This window comes from Gordionus sp. m RMFG-2023, chromosome 1 (genome assembly GCF_954871325.1).
Source record: "Gordionus sp. m RMFG-2023 chromosome 1, tfGorSpeb1-WG-v2, whole genome shotgun sequence".
Taxonomy (NCBI): Eukaryota; Metazoa; Nematomorpha; class Gordioida; order Chordodea; family Parachordodidae; genus Gordionus; species Gordionus sp. m RMFG-2023.
Window position 1 is genome coordinate 89,577,297 of NC_088775.1, and position 23,844 is coordinate 89,601,140.

At 29.7% G+C, this 23,844-nt stretch overlaps 1 protein-coding gene across 2 annotated transcripts; it reads left to right on the forward strand.

The window, feature by feature from the left end:
* The first annotated feature begins 333 nt into the window (after positions 1-333).
* Positions 334-23,484, forward strand: LOC135922753 (uncharacterized). 2 transcript variants are annotated; one of them, XM_065457205.1, is made up of 17 exons: positions 334-527; positions 588-712; positions 758-911; positions 958-1,029; positions 1,114-1,180; positions 7,447-7,523; positions 12,688-13,064; positions 13,130-13,207; positions 14,149-14,631; positions 14,705-14,915; positions 15,353-15,724; positions 16,094-16,264; positions 17,369-17,484; positions 17,736-18,027; positions 18,732-19,138; positions 19,454-19,558; positions 23,079-23,484. In XM_065457205.1, exons 1-17 carry the CDS (start codon positions 386-388, stop codon positions 23,199-23,201), a joined length of 3,372 nt encoding a protein of 1,123 aa, XP_065313277.1. In that variant the 5' UTR covers positions 334-385; the 3' UTR covers positions 23,202-23,484. The 2 variants fall into 2 exon arrangements, with proteins under 2 accessions (XP_065313277.1, XP_065313278.1); XM_065457206.1 differs by having other exon boundaries at positions 337-473.
* Positions 23,485-23,844: the final 360 nt, after the last annotated feature.

The window sequence follows — 23,844 nt, forward strand, 5'->3', positions numbered from 1 at the left end:
TATAATAGAGAAAGATCTAAAGTGTTTAGGCAATAATTATTTTTGAGAGGCGGTAATTCTGAGAAGGTAGAGTAGCCCGATTGGTACAGACTGGATACGCTTACGGGTCATTACTAACTACTCAACACATCACCCACTTAACTAATGTTTGAGTCTGGTTATATATTATTATAATAGAATCTATCATAATTGGGTATATATATCATATTTACTTATTTCTTATTAACATAATATTTAAAAAAATATTTTCCAATTTTATGAAATGATGTATTTATTCACCCGCACCGATCATATGATTTGTTTTTTTAACAAAAACCATGAAATGAAAAAATAATGCAATTAAAACCTACCTTAAATCAAGCTCAAAATTTATCAAAACATATTGATGAATGAAATTAAAACAATCGAACATGTTTCAAGTTTTCATTACACTACCAGATGCTCAGACAAAAAGAAAAACCTCGATGCTGAAGGTAAAAATAAAGAAAAAAATACTGAAAGTTCTACAGAGGAAACGTTCAGCAAAGGTTTTTTTTATTATTCTAATGAATTGTTTCTAAGATAACTATCTGAAAAATTATTCAAAGAAAAAAGTGAACCAATAGAAACAAATCAAGTGTTAAAAAAATCTGCTGTAGTTAGAAAACAACGTAAAACTTGGGAACAATGGAGTGCAGAAGAAACAAATTTATTCTTTGAAGCATTGTCAATAGTAAATGATTGATTGTATTTTATTTGAGCAATATTTATATAACAGCATGGAAAAAACTTTGATCTCATTTGGAAATATATCGGCACTAAATTGGGCAAAAATATGACAAGAAATAAAGAGCAAATTAGACATTTTTATTATAGGACATGGGCTAAGATGTCTCAATATATCAAATACAAAAATGAGGCACAAAAAAATTGTAAAAAATTAATATAGTACATTTGAAATATAACATTAATTACTAGCTGCTAAGAAAAATCACATTGAACTTTATTGCCTGCTCAGTTATGGAGAAATTAGGAAAAAGTTTAATGCAGGTTAATATATTTATCTATATACATTATAATAGCTTTTATTTTATTATCTACCTAATAATTTGCATTATAATTATATTAATTTAGTTTTAGATGATGACAAGAAATTTAGAAGGAGAATAAAGGAACATCTTACTCACCTTATTTTTAATGGGTAAAATTTTAAAATTTAATTTAATGATATTTCAAGTAATACACATTTTTTTTAATATAATGAAATATAATATTAACTCAATATAAAAAAAATCAGTTATTAATTACTCTTAGAATTATTATCAAGAGACAATTTTTTAAAGTTTAATTCATTCTATGATATCAAAATCCAAATGTTGGTTAGATTTAAATGCCAATTTTTTTGAGATTGCAAAGCCAATACTCAATCTTTTTTAATATATTTGATTTTTTATTTTATATGACTTAATTATTACTAAGTTTTATTTCAGGATTCTCCATGATATATGAGTATCTTAATGCTATAATATAATGTTAAATACATTAGAATTTTTAATTAGTGGGTAAAATTAAATTTTTTTTAAAAAATGCTTCCACAGTATTGAATAATTTGATAGTATTTAAGACTAAATAATTCGATTTAATAAGAAATTATTAGGCTTATGCTAATATTTAATTTTTTTTATTTAATATATTATAACAAAGGTATAGCAAATATTAACCAATTATATTTATATAATTATAACATATATTCAAGAATCCTTTCCATTTTTTTTATTACCAACTATTTTTTTAAAATCTATTTGTTAATAAATATTCCTTATTTAATGGATACTTATAAATTTAACTCAGAGACCTACAAACCTGGCCCTACACCCAAGTTACAAAGGCTGGGCCATACTTAAATATTTTTAAAATATGCCTGGACTTGGGCCTAACAAAAATTTTTATTTTAAAATACATGGGTCAGTTCTAAAAAATTTATTTAAAAAAAATAGCCAGGCTGAGCTGTATATTTTAAAACCAAATATTTTAAATCGCCATTATTAGTAAATTGAAAATCAATATAATATATTTTCAAAAAAAAAATCCGTGCAAATGGTACCTCTGCTTCTGATTAACTAATTTTAATCTCGAAGGATTGATCTTGTAAAAAAAATTTTTTGACCAAATCAAAACAATTTTGATTGGACGAAGTTTTAAAATTAAAATTTTTCAAATATTTATTTTTATATAATACTATTTTATTATTTTAAAAAGGAAATATATATTGTAGATGTACAGGAATTATACTTTAAAATAAAATTATATTTTCGAAATATTTTGCTCCAGCTTAATTATTCTTAAAATATCGGAAATTAATAATATTTTAAAAATTTTTTTGGAGTTTTGAAACTTGAGAGCTTCCTGTTCTGAATGTATTTTTAAAAAATAAATTGTTTAAAAAAAAATCCCTCTAAAATGATTTACAGAATTAGAATTTAATTCTTAGATATTTTGTTATTATATGTAAGGTTCCAGTTCTTAGATTATAACCCGTTCTGGGTTTTTTATTATTAAGCTCTGGGTAAAAGACGGTAAATGCCGTTTAACCTAAAGTTATCGTATGGTTGGAATATATTTTGACTATAAGCCCGGTCAGACCTATAGAATTCGGCTGGAACTTCCAGGGTACTTTCGAGCTAACATTTTTTTCCCTCTCTCGTTAATATTATAATTTTGGATACATATGTAAAATTATTAAGCCTCATAAGGCAATAAAACGTAAAATTTTTTCTTTTTTTTTAGAATAGCTATAACACAATAAAATATAGTATGCGGTTTTAAACATCATTAAAGAAACGCGCATGAACATCCTCTTAGAAACCCTCCCCCCCCATTCATCTTTGTTTAAAGTCACTCACCTATAATTCCGGATAGTTTCTAAGCAAGATTAGGTTAATATAGCTTGGGGCTTCGGTTATAACGAATAGATGTCTGGAAAAAACCGATCCAGGTAATTAATTATATTTTTTAAGTAGACCGACGAGTCGGAAAAATGCTTTTCTACCTACAGGAGTCGTGTTGCGTCAAATTTTTTAAATATCTTTTTGCAGGCATCTAATCACTAATAATATTTAAAATCTATCCACAGACTAGAAAATCATTTTAAACATTGTTCCACATCTGGTTAATGATCGAATGTTCGAATTTAAATCATAGATAAAACGATTCCAGTCCAGTAATGGATCGTATGTTAATATTTACAGTGTTTATAAATTGTGACTCAAAATTCATTTGCCTTTGTCAAATGTAACATTTATTTTCCCATTATCTATCTCCCATGTTTATAAATTATTTATTTTTTTATTATTTAAAACTTTTTACGACTTAAATTTCTCATTTAAATTGTACATTAGATTACAAGATAGATCTGCCTATTAGTTATGATGACATTTTGAAAACGTTTTTATATATTATATAATGAATGTAATAAATGAAATAATTTTTTTTTGTTATAAAATATGATTTGCAAAAAAAAGTATAACCAATCAGGTTGCGTCATTTTTTATTTCCAAATTTTGGAAATACGTGCTTTCGGGAAAAATTTATTTTAATCGAATTGACAATTTTTTTAAAAAAATATTTCTCTCATAAAAGGAGGTTAATCGTTTATCATCTGAAAGTTAAATAGTTTATCGAACTGAAAAATTCTATTAAACAAACCGGGTAAAAAATTGACTGCTAAGACCGGACCGGATACCGATTTTGAAATGGGTTTTTGGTCCGAATTTGACCGCTTAGTTTGGGCTCCGCTGGTAAATTTTAGATTTCAGCTTCTTTTTTTTTATAAAAATGCTTTAACCCTGTTTAATACGATACAATAGTGTGTCGAACGTGTCAAAATCAAGATACCTATCTGTCCGGGTGTGAATGTGCATGTTGCTACCGGACATCAATTTAAGGAAGGCGCACGTCAGAATAGTGGGGGTTTCTGTCCCTTATTTTGAGTAGTAATCAAGTATAGTTTGAGAAACTTTAAAAAAATCACACGAATGAAGACACTTCAATATATAGCATGTTTCTGTCATTTATTTTGATCAGTAATTAAAAGTGACGCAAGTTGCTATTGAATAGCAAACATGGCCAATCCAACCCGTAGTAGAAAATTATAAAAAAAGATTAAATCTACAACTAAAAACAATATTTATTATAAAATATCTGAAGCAGATCGATATCCTCCAACAATCAAGCCCTTTTATACCTCTTTTAAAAATCGATTATGCGTGCTATAACCAATCACAACATTTATGGGGTAAGGGAGGGGAGTCATTATTTTCCGGCCAATCCGGGGGTTTAGAATTGTCGCAACCCTTTGGCTACACACAAATATTATGAATTAAATTATGTTTGCCTTCCTCGTTGAGCTATTTAACAATAAAAAACTCCTGAGACTTAAAATGATAGTTTTCGACTATAACAATTATGGTTAACCGGTTTTACCAGACTAAAATTAGGGTTTAACCGTTTTATCCAGCTAAAAAAATAGGTTTAACCCTATTAAGTTCCCTCATAAAATAATTATGAAGGCATCACGGTATTTATTAAATTTTTTAAAATTAATTTGTGCATATAATATAATATACTTAAAAACTCTCTGGTGGTTTCAAATTCATATCAGTGGCACCTTGCAGGAACCAAACGGTTTCCAATTTTATTTAGGCATAGTGATACGTTGCTTGTTTTGCACCACAACCTCATTACCTCATTCTTCTAGGATTTAAATCAGGAAAGGAATAGACTACAGGAGGTACACCTTTTATGGATGTTTCCGCCTAAATATTGTGAATTAATGACCTTATTTTGTATAATTTTTCATATCATGGTTTCTAGATATTCCATCTTTTTACGTTCATTATGTACGGAACGAAATATTCATAGAAAATCTAGCTTAGAACTCCACTAATAATTTGCCATATAATTCCAAAAATAAAATATATTAAGACATAAAAAAAAATTTCTTATTTCATATGAGCTAGTTGGTTGGTTGATATTTAATATATATTTTTTTTGTTAAGCATTAAAATTGATATTGAAATGTAACTGTATTTATTAGAAAATCATCGATAAGTTTTTTATATATATATTTGATTGGATACAGTGGGTCATAAAAAATGGTATTGGGCCCGATACATTTTGTCAAATTCGAATGCAGGTTGTGAACAATACTTTCTTGGGACCATATGGTATTATTATGGTTTGTTTACAGATTGGTCATAAACATCTTGTTTCGAACTGTCGTTGTCATCATTTTAAATTCGATAACGTGTATCCTATTCATAAATATCACTTTTAATTTGATAATCCGTATCCGATTCATAATCATCTTTGGAATCAATGGGTGATGAGTTGTCTAAAGAAAGATCCTTTTATCCAGTTAATTATCCGTGTATTTAATAACAAATCTAAAATTATCGTGAAATGAAGTTGAAAATTTATAAATTATTATAAATATTTTAAAAAAATATTTGTTGAAATATTGAAAAGTAACAGTGGTTAGTTTTAATATATATGTTAGCAACAAGGTGTTTTTTCCGGCAATGTGTTATTTTTTCGAGCGCGTTTTTTGAAATTTAAAAATCTGATTTTACCGAAAATATATTCCGTCATGTTTGGAATACCTATCTTATATATTGTAGACAATTTTGCTCTTAACCTTTGATTCATTTATAGTGTATATAAAAAAATTTATGGAAAATCTAATATAAATTATATTAAGTTCAAAAGTTCACCCGTCAGATGGTTAAATTTAAAGAAACGCGCCAAAGATTGATTTAAAAGTTGAAAAAATAACACATTTGACGCTAACGTATACAACATTGAAAAAATTTTTTTAAAAATAATATAGAGATATTATTTATTTGAGCAAGAAATAAATATTAGGAAGATAGATATAAGAGTTAGGAATATATATATTAGCGGCGATACGCTTAGCGCGTTTTTTTTAAATTTAAAAATGTCATTTTGACGGAAATGCATTCCATCATGTTTAGAATACCTTCACCATGAATTTCTGACAATTTTGCCATGAACTTTTAAACTTAAAATAATTTATATTAGTTTCTCCGTATATTTTTTTATAGCGATATCCTCGGACCGGACCACGGTCCTTAAGAAAAAGATCGATCTAGACCGTGGTCCTAAATAAAAAACTTTTTTAACCTAATTTAATTTGTTTTATCATTTTATTAAATATAAGAGTATTATATAAACAATAAAATTTATCCAATGGTATTGAATAAAGTGATTTTGTGCTTGCGGAGGGCATATTAGAATTAAGAGTAGATTGTGTTTTTGAGATATTTTCATTTTCATCATTAGAAGTCTAATTATTTTATTAAGAATAAGGTTAAGTTATTTTTACAATGAATTATTCAGACAGTTTCTTAAGAAAAAATAGAACTGTATAAATAATAACCAAAATATTTTAATAATAATATTGCGTATTTTGATTAATTTATTGCTTAAAAAATTATAATCAATTATTTTGTTACTTGTTGCTGGCGATTCATTAAATTTGGTACTTCAGTGAACACTTACTCTATGTTTTTTATTGTGACTATAAGTAAAATGTTTCTTGGACACACTCATGGTTTTCATATTGTAAAATAAAAATTAACAAAATTTAAAATAACTCATCTAGAAAAATATCATAATAAAATATACAAAAAAATTATATTAATTGAATAGTAAAGCAAACTTAAATAATAATGATCTGGACCGTAAAAGATAAAAAACCGGTCCGAACCACGGTTTTCAAAAAAAGATCGGTCCGGTCCCGGTCTAAGACCGATAGGACGGGACCGTTGACCTTCACTACTCTAAAGTAGAAAATATAAGCATTGCCCGCTAACATAAATATTTGATTAAGATTTATAATTTCAAAAATCTTTAAAAAATAAATAAATGCGCAAAAAAAATTTATTAAAAAACCTCCTCCTCACACACACATGAAAAAGAAAGTTTTAATATATTTTTCTGGTTGCTCCAAAGGCCGAAAGGTGTTTTTATATTTGCACTACCGCTACCCTAAAAGTACCGTTTTTATCTGGCTGAAAAACTAGTTTTAACGGGGTTTACCCAACTAAAAAACTAGGTTTCACCAATATTATCCGGCTAACTTGGTTAACTGGTTCCCAGCTAAAATAACTTGGTGTAGCGGGTTTTACCCAGACCAGCTAAAAAACTAGGTTTAACGAATTTTATTAGGCTAAATACTAGGTTTAACGGGTTTTACCTAATCCTTTTTTTTTAATTCCGCTAAGACTATACTGAGCGGTAACCGATACATTTTTTTTTTGCAATATTAAGCTCTTAATTTTATTATTTATTTATTCATCATTATTATTATTTTATAATCAAATAGTTTTAAAAAATTTAATTTATATAAATATTTAATAATCTTAAAATTAATAAATATGCATTTAGGTCAAGTTGGGCCAAATTCAAAGATAGAAAAATACGAATCAAGCTGCCCGCATGTGAAGCCCTGAAAAATATAAACAGTTTAATATATATATTTATTTCCCCACCATTTATAACTTCTAAATTTACGTCTTTGATCTAAATTCAATAATGCTTTTATACCAGAGACCAGCAAAGGTGCCATTTGCCCAACCCAGACCACCCAGCCCGGCCCGAATTTTTTTTTTAGGCCGGTGGGTATATTAAAAAAAAATTAAAAAAGAAAGAAAGAAAGAAAGCTTTCTTTCTTTCTTCCCCATGCATTGGAGTCAGATGTAGCGCCATTTTTTTAGTTAACCCGTCGATTAAATGACATTAATATGCTTTCATATAATCATAAATAAAGACAATTAATAGAAATGCCAACCACAAAATGGCGCTGCAGCTGACTCTTATTGTATGGACACTTTTAATTAATTGATCGCCAATTTTATGAGTTTATCAATCCGATCCCGATTATTTTTCGAAGATCCGAATTCGATCCGAAAATTTATTTTAATCATCGACCATTTTTAACGAAAACTTGGAGGGGGGGGGGAGTCAATGGCGTCTAAAAGGAAAGAAATAAAAGATTGCTGAATAATACTCAAACCTTCCTAATTTGGGCTCCGTTGGGCATCAGGATTTTTTATCCCAAATTAGATAATGGCCTGATTATCTAGGATTTTTTAATAGTAGTTAAGTAGGAATTTGATTGGGGTTCAAAATTTTGGTAAAATTACGGAGTTACCCCAACTATCAAGACCCCCCGCCATACAAATTAGACAAGTTTTTATTGGTTTATAAAAAGATTAGATTAGAAAAAACAAAATAATCAAAAAATTTTGTCCTGGCCTGCTCTTGGCTCGATCTAAATTCTGACATCAGACCCGTGAGAATGTCTGACTCAGATGATCGGTTCGCGCGTAGTTTGTAATATAAAAATTAAATCTATATAGTAAGTTGTCTTAGTGATTGAAATTGACTTGGGATATGTTTGATAATAATTTTACAATTTGAGCGAAAGTTTGGGTTGTCCGGAGGCAATTATTGAAAAAGGATTGGAGTCGTCTATTTTCTGTTTTGTTTATTTCCCATATGTCCCCACCATAGAGTAATATAGGAATTATTGTCGAGTTGAAGATCCGCAGTCTGGTAAATCCCGATTCTTTCTTTCTTTCCAGATTTTCATGTACATATAAAAGGCACCCCTCGCCTTTTCTATTCTAATCATCATTTCCTCTTTGCAACCTGCCTTAGTTATCTAACATTACACCAAGTACTTTATTTTGTCCGCGATTTTAATTAAGGATGGCATAATCCTGTTTTTTAGTAGGATTATGAAGATCTTAAATACGGCAGATGTAAGAGCTACCGCACGATAGTCTTTAAATTCCTTTGGGTCATTCATCTTGGCAAAATTACACAAGAAAGAATTATTCCATTCCATACGGGTTTTACCACTTTCCCAGATTTTATTAAAAAGAGATAGTAGAAAGGAGGATACAGTTCTAGGTGTGATTTTGAGATGTTCGGCCGTTATTTTATCGAGCACAGGAGCTTTATTATTGCGCAATTTTTTAATTACTTTTTCAATTTCATCAGTGGAGAAACCCAACGGGGGCGGAACTGGGTGCTCGTTTGTGTTTGTTGGGCAGAAAGCTTTCCTTGAATCTAAGACCATCATATAGTAGTCTAGCCATAGTGCTATTTGCTCCTCTTGGTCCGAGATTAGTTTTTCATTCGCTAGAACTAAATAGGGCGGCTTCTTGAAGCTGTACGGTTTACAGAAGGGAAAAGGTCAAGTCATACTCATATTAACATAACATTAAAAAAAGGTCGAATTCAGTTCCTAGCACATATAATAAGAAACTCTGATTACAATCTTGTACACGATGCCATAACATGGCTTTACACATACAAAGGGAAACTGTATAAGAAATACAAGTCACTATGGTACTACAAAACTATAAAAAGATGTGATGGAACTAAATATTAATATGAAGCAATTTAAAAAACTAAACAACTGTAAGAAATCTATCAAAAAACTGTTTCGCATTAAAGAGATATATTTAAAATGAAAACTAGCAACCCAAACTTTCGCTCAAATTGTAAAATTATATTATCAAACACATTCCAAGTCACTTTCAATCACAAAGATAACTTACTATGTAGATTTAATTTTTTTTTTCAAAGGATACGATATGTTTAAATTCTGGATGTTTATGGTATATTTCAAATTACACAGAGATTTCTTCACCAGCTCCTATCTTCAAAGTAATTAAATTATACTGCAGTTCTTGGGTATAGGCTCTTTTTCTGTCCCACTCCTTTTTAATAAGCCTATAGAGGTTTGAGTAAAATTTTTCGAAATGTTGCGCCTACAAGTACGTGCGGCTTGCCCACAAACGTGTGGAGGGCTCCTCATCTTATTATATTATAAATAATTAATATAGATTTTCTTATTTTTTTTATTACATTGACAAATTTGATTTTTAATTTATATAAAATAAATAATTAATGAATTAATTAAAATACCATAATAATTTAATTAATAAAAAATATATAAAAAGTTCTTATTTTGACGTTAAAATATATATTAATATTTAATGAGAGAGATAAGTTTTCTTCTTCTTATTTAAAAGTTTTTATTTTACGTAAAAAAAATTCTTCGACATTCTTTATATTTATATACAGCATGACCTGTCTAATTTGGGCACCGCCAATAGCAAGATTTTTTTGCCCAATAAGATTTTAGTCAAAGTTATATTAGTCAAACCCAATGACTTGGAATAATACTAGACTGACGTTCATAATAATGCATTTTTGAAAACGTCGTTGAATGCAAATTAGCTGGACCCGCCATTTTAGTACACCATATAGTAATTATGCTCATGTTAAATACTACTATTAAATCGATAACTTGCTTCCTTATTATCTCGATGATCAGGCAATTCTTTAATAAAGTTTGCGTCCCAGCTGTTTTCATTGATATACATTTTTAATGAACGATCGTCATTCTAGGTATTATTATATGTCATTAATCAAACTTCGAGAATTTTCGTTAATAGATGCCCAATTCCGCCACCCTACGAGCAAAATTTCCCAGGCTCCAAAATATTGGGGGTCTAGCCGTTTGATTTTTGTTTTTTAATGGCTGAAACTTGCGGAGCTTTTTAACGTGACATTAGGCCACTGAAAAATTATAAATCGGAACAATATTCGCGGTTCGAATCGAATAATTATACTATTCGTATAAGTCGAATAATTTATTATTCGTTCTAAAAAGGGGGGGGGAGGATGAATAGATTATAAAATTAAATAAATGGCGCTTCACTAGAAACTATTGAATACGAATAATTACGAACACGACCATTTTTACGGCTAATTAGGCATTGCCGAAGGCCTGGCTCCTGATTCAAACTAAGCCAATTGGGCCATTATTTATTATTTTCGCGAACTGATATTTCCGTAACAGCTGTTTTTTAAAGCTTTACATTATATTTTACGTCGTTTTTTGTTTTGATAGGCAAAATCATGGCGGCACAAACAAAAAAGTTTCAAATAAAGTGGAAAAAATCGATAATAAATTCTATTTAATCAAATAAATCATTAATATCGAATGGAGAATTAGAATGATATCACACGAATAAAACGTGTTTTAAGTATGGCACAAGTTTTATTCAAATTTTTTGGTATCGGTTACGGATGTCGATTGTATCGATCGTTACTGTATTAGTATCCGTTTACGATTTTGATATCGGTTTTGATATCAGATGTTTTCGGAAAAGGGTGGTGTCAGTGCATTTCTGCAAATGATTTGATAAAATTAAAATGAAGGAGATTATTATTTATAAGAACAGTTTATACTTGTATATATATTTTTTTAATCATTTATTCTTATTTGATTCGAACTTTCTAATAAATATATCATTTCATTTCCTAAAAATGCAATAATTGTTGTGCAAGGGCCTTCCTTATCCAAATCATTCATTAGTCCTTCTCCTGGAGCGACTTATTTTTGATACTTATGACTAAATGTTTAAAAATAAGCCGAACCCACTCAATATTTGATAAAAAATCAACATTTAGTATTCAAAGAATTAGGCTAATGGCGTTTAAAAAATATGATTAAACCTTAAAAATATGGAAAATTATCCCAAATTAATATAAACAAAGTAAGTAAGCAGACGATAATTTTTTTAAAAAAAAATTCAAATATTGTTCGTAAAAGCTTTCCTTATCTATTTAAAGTTTTCGAAGATTAAATCTTTAGGCCGTCTCCTGGTACGACTTATTTATGATACTTATGGCTAAATGTTTAAAAATAAACCGAACCTTCTACACAACCTTAGGATTGGATAAAAAAATCAATATATATATATACTTACAAACAACGTTTAATATTAAAAGAATTAGGCTAATGGCTTTTGAAAAAATAGGATTAAACCTTAAAAATATGGAAAATGATTCCAAATTAATATAAACAAGTAAGCAGACGATAATTATTTTTTTCAAAAAATTTAAACGCATCGATTTTGCGAAGAATGATTTTTTTGGATTGCAATTTTACTCTCAAATTCCGGAAATGCCAAATGGCTCTGGTATTTTAGTTAAAATTTAGAAGTCAATAAAAAAAAAATTTCTAAAATGGATTCCAAAAATCATATATAAAATTTATAAATTATATATTTACATAAAGACACATTTTTGCATAAATTTCTGTTTGAGAGGATGCAGTATTCACCTCCTTAAAGTTAAGATTCGGTTAATAAAATTTTGATTCTGGACAGGTTGCAATAGAGAAGAACAAAAAGCGCGAACGAATCTAAATTTTTTAAGTCACAACAGCCTAACCCCTCATTCACATTTAGCACGAATTTGCGGCGGAGAATACAAAAATACAGCGTATTCCCCGCGAATCCTATCAAACCATGAATTGAGAGGCAAGGATTTTATACACTTTATTTAATTATTTGTTATCAGCAGCATCTTAGCGTACATTAAAAATAATTTCAAGAGACCATTTAATTTTTTTTTTTTTAAAATAGGAGATCATAAATGTTATAATACAAAATAAATGACTATTCTTAAATTTGGAATAATATAATACTGAACCAAACAAAAAAAAAGATGTACATAGAACACTATAAGATTCAACCGGCGATATGATCAACATTTTCTTCGTAATTGTTATATAATTTAATATAATTTTTAACAAAAAAGTTAACAATAACGCCATCGCTTCCACATCAATCCTGGACTCCAACTCTAGTACCATAATTTCCGCCGATCACAGAAACAGTCATCATTTGAATAATGGCGTTCAAAACGGCGATAAAACTCATACATCGGATCCCTTGTTCCCTCGGAAGGATTTAAATCTCGCCAACATGCCATCTATCTTATCTACCGTCAATTCTCTCAATAAAATGTCTTCTAATATCGATAGCGCTAACACTGTCCACCACAACAATCACGCCAATCGTATGAATGAATCTTTATTAAAGCCCACCTCTATTTCGGTTCTTTTGACTCCTCGAGGGGGGAAAGAATGGATATTCGTACAAGCCCTGGCGCAGAATCCCAGGGTTAAAATCAAGGTTATTTCTTTATTCGCAATTATACACTTTTAAATTAAAAAATTTTAACTTTTTTTAAAACACAGGTGTTACCCGGAACAAGGCTGGAAGAAATCTCGCGTATACTATTCAATAAATGGGGGCACACGGACACCGCGCGATGCGTAAATTCAAGATAAATTGTGTTTTTTCCGGCAATGTGTTATTTTTTTTCAACTCTTAATCATCTTCTGAGCGCATTTTTTTTAAAAAATTTAAAAATCTGATTTTACCGGAAATGTATTCCATCATGTTTAGAATACCTACCCTATGAATTTCTGACAATTATTTTTTCTTATGAACTATTAAATTTAATATAATTTATATTCCATTTTCCATATATTTTTTATACAAATTATAAATGACTCAAAGGTTTACAGCAAAATTGTCTACAATTCATACGATAGGTATTCCAAACATGATGGAATACTATTCCGAAAAAATCAGATTTTTAAATTTAAAATAACTCAATCAAAAAATGATTTAAAGTTGTAAAATTAACACATTGTCTTTCTTTCTTTCTTTCTTTCTTTCCTAACATATATTTTAAATATGAAGACTAAAATGAATTACATTTGTAGTTATATTGGATTTGAAATTTTTATTTCTTTTCAAAAACTTATTCTTTTCTTAATAATTTTATTTCTATTTTCACCTCATTGAAAAAAATAAAATGCTACATTATTGTTTTTTGAGAAAATAAAATGTCAATCTATATTTTATATTAAGAAAATCTATCTAATATATATATGATTTTATAACACTGTTAAATTGTTTACGATGTAAATCCGCCAAATCCTTATCGCGTACGAATTTTATAGCAAAACTTTTACCGAGTATCCACATTCGGTTTAGGTTTCGCGATGACGCGTTCGCAATATTGTCTTCGCCGTAGATGTTTCGCGTAAAAACAATTCTCGGAATTGGCTTAGCGATATTACCTTCGCGATAAACGACATTCGCGATCAACGTTTCATTAATTGACCTGATGCGATTAAATTAATTAATCATTCTGTATTATTTATATAATCTTCGGATTTTTATTTAAAAAAAAATAATATAACAGTTTTCCGCCTACAAAGATTTGCTGACAAACAATGAACGCCTCACCGCGTTCATTCGAAACGAAAAAAGCTCCGATCCCGCCCTCAATGAGGGCGTCGACTTTTTCGCGAAGTTAGCCCAGGAAAATGAAAACAACCCTTTCCCTTCTCCCGGTTCGAGAGGCGCGAACGCGATCAACAAAACGCCGAAAATTGGCGAGAGTATTCACAAGATCCATCTCAGGCTGCCTAACGAGCTCCTAGATTCCTTGACCCAACTCACGAACGTCTTAGCCAAGAATAATTGTACCAAAAATATTACCGCCAATAATTGTCACCACGATGGAGTCCTCGAAAACATCGCAACTTGCGAGTGTTGCGCTTATAAGGTCCGCTTTGATTTGAGGAATCTATTTGCCGCCAAAAACTTGTACAAAAAAACGGTCGGCGAACTTTATTCGGCCTTCGGCCGTCCATCTAAAATTCATTTGCAATACGAAATCGAGGTATTTTTAAAATTCTTTTTTTTTGAAATCTATAAAAAAAAATGCAAAAATGTGTAATTGTAAAATAAAACAGAAATATGCGCCATCTACTTCCGTTGACGTTGAACACCCAACCGAATCCTCTCCGAGTTACCACGATAAAGATAAGCGCCTGTTTAGGAGTTTGTTCGATCTAGCGTTGGCAGAATCCTGCATGACTAAAACATCGACTCATAGCCATCCATCTTGCGCCTATTTCAAACATGTCGAAACTCAGGAAATTTCGGAAAGCAACCATAGCACCGGTTTCCACAATATGGATCTTTTTAAAAAAATATTTAACTCAATTTTTAAAAAAAAACTTAAACAGTTGTAGCCAAAATGTGGTACTTTTTTGTATCGGAACAAATTTATAAACCGGAAATGGAATTTCGAACCTTCTTTTTAAAAATTTTGTAGGAATAGAACTTATTTCGAATACTCTAGAAATTCTTCTTGGAACCGGTTTTAACAATAGTTGGGTAGTTATTTTTATATACCGCGATATTAATATAAAATGTTTTGGTGACTTATTTTTCTTAGAGTTGTCGTTAGCAATAGTTTTGGGATTCTAGGAGCCTCGGAATTCTCGTAAACGCGCCAAAAATTAAGAAACCCAAAACCCGCTTACTTTTTTCCCCAAAGTTTTAGGAACAGGAAGTAGAACCATTTTTTTTAAATATTTTTTTTTTAAAAAAAAAAGACACTTCCAACACTGATAATCTCATTTCTTCCGCAAATCTAATCGATCCAACGCATTTAACGTTAGAATCTGAGGTAAAAGCCTCGAAAAAACAGCAACTTCCCCTCCCGCAACAACCCCCTAGAACATTATTGCCTAAGCCTAAACACGCCCACTTTGTCCTGATCGATAATTATATCAACCCATCGTCCCTGATCCTGAATCACCAGAACGTCGTCACTAATTTCGGCCAAAGCGGGTCGCCTTTCGCCGTGCAATCTAACAACGTGAACCTTATAGAAGAAATCGTCGCTAATCGAAGCGGTTACCTCAATAGCGTCAACAGTATAGGAGGCTACATCAATACTGTCAGCCCGCATTCCGTGGCTAATCGTAAATAAATAGATTAATTATCGTAATAAACGCGCCCATTATTTTTAAGTTTTTTTTGTCGCGAGGAGGGAAAGACCGATAAGAAGTATGTTTAAACGGCTCGATTTGGGGTCGATTTTTAAAAATGGCGAACTCGAAAAAATATTTTCCTATGCCTCGAGATTTCTACAATAGATGTCCCAGAACCTATGAGCTCGATCAATCAGGCTTGCGTAATCTGAATAAAATATTGAAGGCTCAAATTTAGCAGCTGTTTAACAAACACTAGAAGGGAAAGGGATGAAAGAAATGCTGAAAATTATTATCATCTTTTAAATCTATATTAATTTCAAATCGAAACGATAATGTTAATATTTTCTTTAAAAAAAGTGGTGTCACCAAGTTTTCAAGTTCCTCAATACCGACCTAGACGTTACAGGGCAAGACTCAGGCGCTCGGCACCTTTCACGGATCGAGCTCAAATCCCTTTAATACCTAGAATCATTCCTCTCTCCGCTAACGCCCCTCAATCATACGCCTCATCAAGCGAACCTCTCAAACGTAATATATGATTTGATTATGCCATACATTGGTTTATAAAAATATTCAGCGTTTAGTTGCCTGGAAAGGTGTGGGTAGATTTAAGTGTTTGCATCAATTATCCTTCCTAGTTTTAAAACGAAAACATTTTTACATTTACTTTCGGTATTTTTTTTTATTATTACAAAATGAATTTATACGAGATGTGGTAATCCTTAAAAACAAATTTGTTTTAATATTGCTAAAATAGGAAAATTTCACCCACTACACGTATTTCTGCCATGTTTTTCTTCCTTTTCTTCGTCGTTTAGTGATCCTTTTCTAAGTTTACCCCGGGGAGGCCATTTTTTATTCTAATCGCCCCTCTCCATTTTACTTTCGAATTAATATTTTAAAAATTAATAAGAAGGTATTCATTGCCAGCGCTTTATGGTAGAAATTTTTTTCTACCAAAAAAAAAATATACTCCCTACTTTCGTGGAAATCAATCATATGGGCTCGGGCTCCACGATAAAATTGAATTTGTAAAGCTGGCTCTCTTGAATGCACCGTTTGAAAAAAAAAACTCCCTTTCCTTCCTTCCTAAGATTTTTTAAAATTTTGAGTAGCATTTTAAACGTCGTGAAATGTCATTAGAGCCGTGTAAAGTGGTTTTTCGCGGCCCGAACCCAAGCCAGCACCAATTCTTTGTTGTGGTCCTAACCGCGCCTGAAATTGAAATTATTTTTGGAATTTTAGTTTATCCAATGTTTTTATCCACAAATTCCTTCTTTAAAGTTGCAAACCCGAGTATAGCATTTAATTTAATTTTTGTATATAATAATAAGATATTAAATGGACATAAGGAAATAGTCAATTTGGAAAAAATGGAGATTACATACATGAATGAATGAATGAATATTAAAATTAGCACATGATATTGGACATTTTACGGGAACAAAATGATTATGAGCTTTATTTCTAATATTTAATTGTCGGGTCTCGGGTCGGGCTACCTCTTACATCCCCATCTGAGACCGAGAAAAAGAGTCTGCAATCTCCCGGCTTCGGGCAACCCGTGCAGACCTTTAATTGTCATCAATCTTTATATAACAAATGGTTAGACTTTCTTTTCTATTTTTTAAGTGATCTACACTACCAACGACCGATTCCTGCAATTATCCGAAATGATATCGTCGAAACAAGCCCCTTCACCCGGATCGTGCGGACAGATGTCCACTCTAAATGAGGACATTTTTAGAGTAATGAAATGATGACGTTAAACAAATTTTTTTTTTCCCGATTGTTTTTTTTTAATATAAGGGTCGAAATTAGTATTCTACTAAAAATTGAATTCTGGTTCTTTAGCATTTTGAAAAATGACTTTCGGTTCGCGTTTTTTTTAAATTTGGCGCGGTTCCGAGAAGTTTTCGGTTCCAAACTATGGTGAAAATATAATATTATACATGCACACTTTGTTATAATTTCCCAAATATAACCCCGTTTTGCAAAGGCAAACAATTTTTGCATGCTCCCCGATCCTTCCCTTTTGCAAAACGAGAATCGCCCGCTCGCTATGTCAACCCCCACCTACACCGGAAGCAATGACGATGATGACGCGAAGAGCTTTACACGAAATTCGCCTTACACGATGTCAACCGCTGGCGACATTCCTCTAGTAGATTTGAATAGATTCATTGGAGGAACGAACCACGAAGATAGGCTCGTCAGCGGGAACGCTTCGATGACGCCGGTAGCCAATAAAACTGACAAGCTTATAGATATGGCGCTAGGGGATGTTTCATGTATAATTTTTCGTTTAATTATTTGTTATTTAATACTTATAGTTGGGGAATGGCAAAAAAAAACATAAAAAACAGCCTGTGTTTTTTTTCCAAATATAATTTTAGCCTACACTTAAAAACTGCATTTATAAAATTAATTTTATTATCAAAAAAAAAACAAAATTAAATCTAAAATCAAAATGTGTTTTTTTAAAAAATTGCCATAGATTAATAAAATTACGAAATTGTTTATAAAATTTTAAATACAATTTTTTTTCTATCCACAAAATTTGATTTTAAAATATGATTGATGGGAAAGAAGGACACTTTTTTTATTTATACCTCGCCTTAGCTCGACTATAGAAAGAAAGAAAGTAGTTACTAATTTAGTGTACGAATTTCGTAAAGCGGAATGACTAAATTTCGGAATCATATGTTATTCGTGCAATATTTTGGATGAACAACTTTTAAATTTATGTGAATTTCGTTTTAAATGCTCTGACGTACGAATAAATTACTATACTAAATTAGTCGAGCTGGGGCAAGGTATTAAGATATAGTAGAATTAATTCAAATGCATCTAGTTACGTTTAAAGTTCTCTAAAGGCATTAACAAGTTGCATTAGCAACCCTAATGATTTCTCTGAACTGTCTCAAACCGTTCTCGGGGGTTAGGTGAAAAAAAACTATAGGGGGGCTAAATTTTATTTAATATATTCCAATAGGGCTGTCTTCTCATATGAATAATTACCAAATGGACGATAATTTCCTCATGAATACGAATGACTTTTTAATCTCCGAGGAATCAATAACCAATAATAACATGATGTCCATCATGCGCGTAAATAACAATTCCGTGAATAGCAGCAGTGCAAATGCGATAAATACTTCCTTGAATAATATGCTCGATGACGCGAATATCATTCATATTAGTTCGAACGAGACCCTCATTCCTTCTACCAGTTTTAATTTTGGCCAAGTCACGTGCAAGATGGTGTGCCCCGTGACCCTCACACATGACGATTACAAGCATTTCGGGATCAAAAATGACGCGCATGCTCACGACCAGAACAGCAATACGTTTAGTTCGTTGTACTTAAATAACGATAACTCTTTGCTAAATTATTGCGAGGTTTGTGTTTATTATTTATATTAATTTTATGATACTGATATTATTTTTTAGGATTTGATTCAGTTATAGAAGATAAAATGGATGGTCAGTGATCACCATTAATTTATATATTACTCTAATTTTATGGGATTAACTTACCCCACACTTTTTAAAACTCCCTATACCACATTTCCTTCCTGAAAGATATATCGGGGTAAATTGACTTCCCACTCCCATCATTTTGGCCAAACACTGCTCGACCATATTACTAATGTTGAGTTTAAGTTAACGGCATTTTATTTATTATTTATATTATATGATTATTCCTAATAATAGCAAAGCAATCTTTCCTTCGCCACTTTGCTAGAAAACAACGCTATCTCCAAGCATCCGGTTTCCGAAGATTCGGAATTCTTATCTTCCATCCAACTTCAAAATATAGTTAAGAATTTAAAATAATTGTAATTTTCGATATCAAGCACATATTTTTTTTTAACCCTTACTCATATTGATACTAGAGATCCGCAAATCACGGCCCGTACCGATGGTTTCGGGCGGGCAGGGTCCAATTTTTTTAAAAAAAATTTGGGTCCTTGCCGAATCTGGTTTTTCTAAATTATGATATCATTTACATTTTGTCAAATAAATTGATATATTTTAAAATTCTCGCAAAGAGACCAGGGGTTAACATTTTCTCGAAATTCAAAAATCTTCAACAGATCTTGGCTTTTGAAGATCAAAAAATGCGAAGATTTCGAGCAAAATAAAAAATAATCTTCTATGATTTGAGCAATTATTTTGGGAAATTTATAAATATAATAAAATCTTTTGTGATGAAATCTTTATTAATGATATAGGGCAAATATTTCTATTTATTGATCTTAAAAAAATTATGTAAACTATAAAAGTGACAATTGTCATAATAACATTGATATATATGACACCTAGACTGACGATTCATTCATTAAAATGCATTTTTAAGCGTCGTTAAATACAAATCAGCTGGACCCGCCATTTTGGTAACACATATAGTAATTATTCTCATGTTAAAAACTACTATTAAATCGAAAACTTGCTTCCTTATTATCTCGATGATCCGGTAATTCTTTAATAAAGTTTGCATCAGATATAGGAATAAATTAGGCTCTCGTTTAAAATTTTAATAATGATTAGTGCAACAAAGATGGCGTCTCCAGCTGATTTGCATTGATGTGCACTTTTAATGAATGAATCGTCAGTCTAGGTATTATATGTGTCATTGCATAATAATCATCTCAGAACCTTTAAAAATAATTTTAGTTAAAATAGGCTAAGTTGAGCATGCTTCGAGATGGGTTTGTGATTGTTAAAGCATATAAAAGTGACAATTGTCGTGATACTAATTTTACATTATTTTTTTTAAATTAAAAATATGGAAAAATGATTATTTCAAAAACATTTTTTAGCATAATTTAAATGTATTAATATTTAATGTAAACTATAAAAGTGGCAATTGTCATATTACTCATCCAGAACCTTAAAAATATTTTAGGTAAAATAGGCTAAAAAAAATATTTTGACCATTCGAGATGTTTTTCAGTGATTGCATATAAATTAAAAGTGATAATTGTCATAATACTCATCTCATAACCTTTAAAAAATAATTTTAGTAAAATAAACTAGTATAAATATTTTAAGCATATTTCATATAATTTCAACTATTTCACATTATTTTTTTTTAACTCTAAAAATAAGTAAAAATGGTTGTTTTCATCATTTTTTGACATAATTTAAAACTATAAAAGTGACAATTGAATAAAATATAACACCAAACCTTTTTTAAATAATTTTAGTTAAAAATAGTCTCGAATATATATTTTGAGCATATTTGTAGTCGGTTTCATTGATTGATATTAACACCTTTGTAAAGATGAAAATTTTCATAATATTTCCAATATTTTTAATTTGGGTTAACATTATTATATTTTTGGTAAATACTTCATCTTCTGTGTTGATATTAGTATCATATAAGTTAAAATATTTAGAAATCTGCATGGAGCTCAGCTAGAAAGATGCATCAATATTATAATAGGGGAGACTGGATAACTTTTAAACTCTTGAGTATAAAAACATTAAATTTATTGTGAACATATATATTTAACCTTCCTGCCTTGTTTAACATTTGCTAAAAAAACCGTTTTTTTACCCAAAAAATTATAAACCATCTAGTTTTATTTTGCTTTTCGCGAAATATATTAAGGCTCATAATTTAAGTTTTTCTTCGTATAGATGTTCCTCAATGTCATAGCTATAAAATAAAATTTTTCGGAAGTTATCTATATACTAGAGAAGTCAAGCAATAACGATTTGTAAAATATATATAACATCTTGGGGTAAAAGTAGTTATGGGTAAAACGGTCAAAATACACCATATAAAAAGATATTTTTTTAAGCAAATAGGGAAACATTTAATTAAATAGTTTACGTGTTATTTGGAATGCAGCTTTAAAAAATAATCGCGAAAGGGAAGGAATTGAAAATGTATTCAAAAAAAACAAAATATGTTATTTTGGATAAAATATTTTTACATTCCCCGTAATTGAATTGATAAGTCTGTACCTAAAGGTGGATGAATGTATTTTAAAATTGCTTCCTTCCTTCCTTCCTTCCTTCCTTCCTTCCTTCCTTCCTTCCTTCCTTCCTTCCTTAGTACGCATTTTTATTTTATTTTAAGCAATTTTTACACTTGTTGCTTAGCCATTTTACCCTGAGTATAACATTTGATTTTTTTTTATAATTATCAATTAAAAAACACATTAAATAAATAAATGTATTCCCAAATTTAATAAAAAAAGGGTTTTATTTGATTGGCTGAGGCTGACTCAATTAAAATTAAATTAATATTTAAAGGTTATGAGATTGAGTATTATGACAATTATCACTTTTAATTTATATGCAATCACTTGAAAACATCTCGAAGGTCAAAATATTTTTTTTGAGCTATTTTAACTAAAATTATCATTAAAGGTTCTGAGATGATTATTATGACAATTGTCACTTTTATAGTTTACATTAAATATTAATACATTTAAATTATGTCAAAAAATGTTTGAAATAATCATTTTCCCCTATTTTTAATCAAAAAAAATAAGCGAAATAAGTATCATGACAATTGTCACCTTTATAAGCTCAAATCACTGAATCCATCTCGAAACATGCTTAAAATATATTCTATCCTATTTTAACTAAAATTCTTTTTAAAAGTTCTGAGTTTAGTATTATGACAATTGTCACTTTTATAGTTTACATTAAATATAAAACATTTAAAATTACGACAAAACATTTATTTTTTTAAATAATCATTATTACTTATTCCAAATATAAAAAAAATATACACAATAGGTATTATGACCATTTCTCACATTTACAACTTATTCAAAAAAATTATTTTATTTAAAATCAAAAAATAAAACATAAAATAAAAGATTTCCACTTCAAAAATTTTATAAAATTGCAAAATATTTGCGCGAAAAATTTTTTAGATCAAAAATGTATTTTTATATCATCAAAAAAGATTTTATTATATTTTTAAAATTCCCAAAAAATTTGCTCAAAATCATAGATTTTATTTTTACAAAAAAAAAACAATTTAAAAATCTTCTTAGAGCATCATGCTCAAAAATCAAATCTTCTTTGAACATGCGCAAAAATTTTTCATATTTTATGATCTTCAAAAGAGCCAAGTTCTGTAAAGATTTTTGAATTTTTATGCAATTGTAATATTTTTTTTTAAATTCTTCTATATTTTAGATAAATTCGGGCCGGGCCGGACAAATAATTTTTATAGGGTCGGGTTTTCCGGACAAATAATTTTTATTTCGGATCAGGCTTGACAAATAAGATATTTTATGTTTGGACTCGGGGCTGGTCAATTTTTAATTAAAAAAATATTTATCTTTTTTAAAAAAATATATATTTATAGGACAGTCCGAGCTTTAAAGGTCTGATACATCCCCATTCCAATAGCAACGCGACTGTGGACGAAGATGCACACCTGTCATCAAAAATCAAAGCGGATACTCATTTTCCCGATTCATTTTTATGAAAGCAAAACTTTTAAAAAAATAATAGTCAACAGAAATGATGTACTACCCCCCCCCCCGTCCCCTCTCCCCTTCCTCTAGAAAATTTTATAACGAACATTTTTGTTACGATCGCAAAAAAAAATTACGTTAATTACTTCGATTTACAATATATTATTTATATTTTTTTTTAAACAACGAATACAGTTATATATTTATAACTATTACTTACAAAAAAGTAGAGTAGAAATATTAGCTTTGAACATGGAAGGGTGAAATAAATTTGAAAGATCTCGTTCCTAACAAAATATACTAATTAATAAATAATATCATAAGAGGTTCCCTTGCTAATAGCTAACTCGATGAATGGGGGTTAAATAATCTTAATTCCATTAGTTTTTCCTCAATATATAATCTTATTTAGAAAATAAAAATTCTAGCCAAATCGTAAATTTTTACATTTTTTTATATAAAACGCCCCAATCGCTTCTATCTCGAAATGAACGTTTTAAGCGTCACACGAATTATATATAAGTAGTAGAATACAAATTATTTTCTTTAATTATGATTATTTAAAATTTTATCAATTTTTTTTTTATTTGCTGGAAGTCTTATATCTATCACATTTTTATAATCGAAAAATTTATAAATATTTAACTTTATATA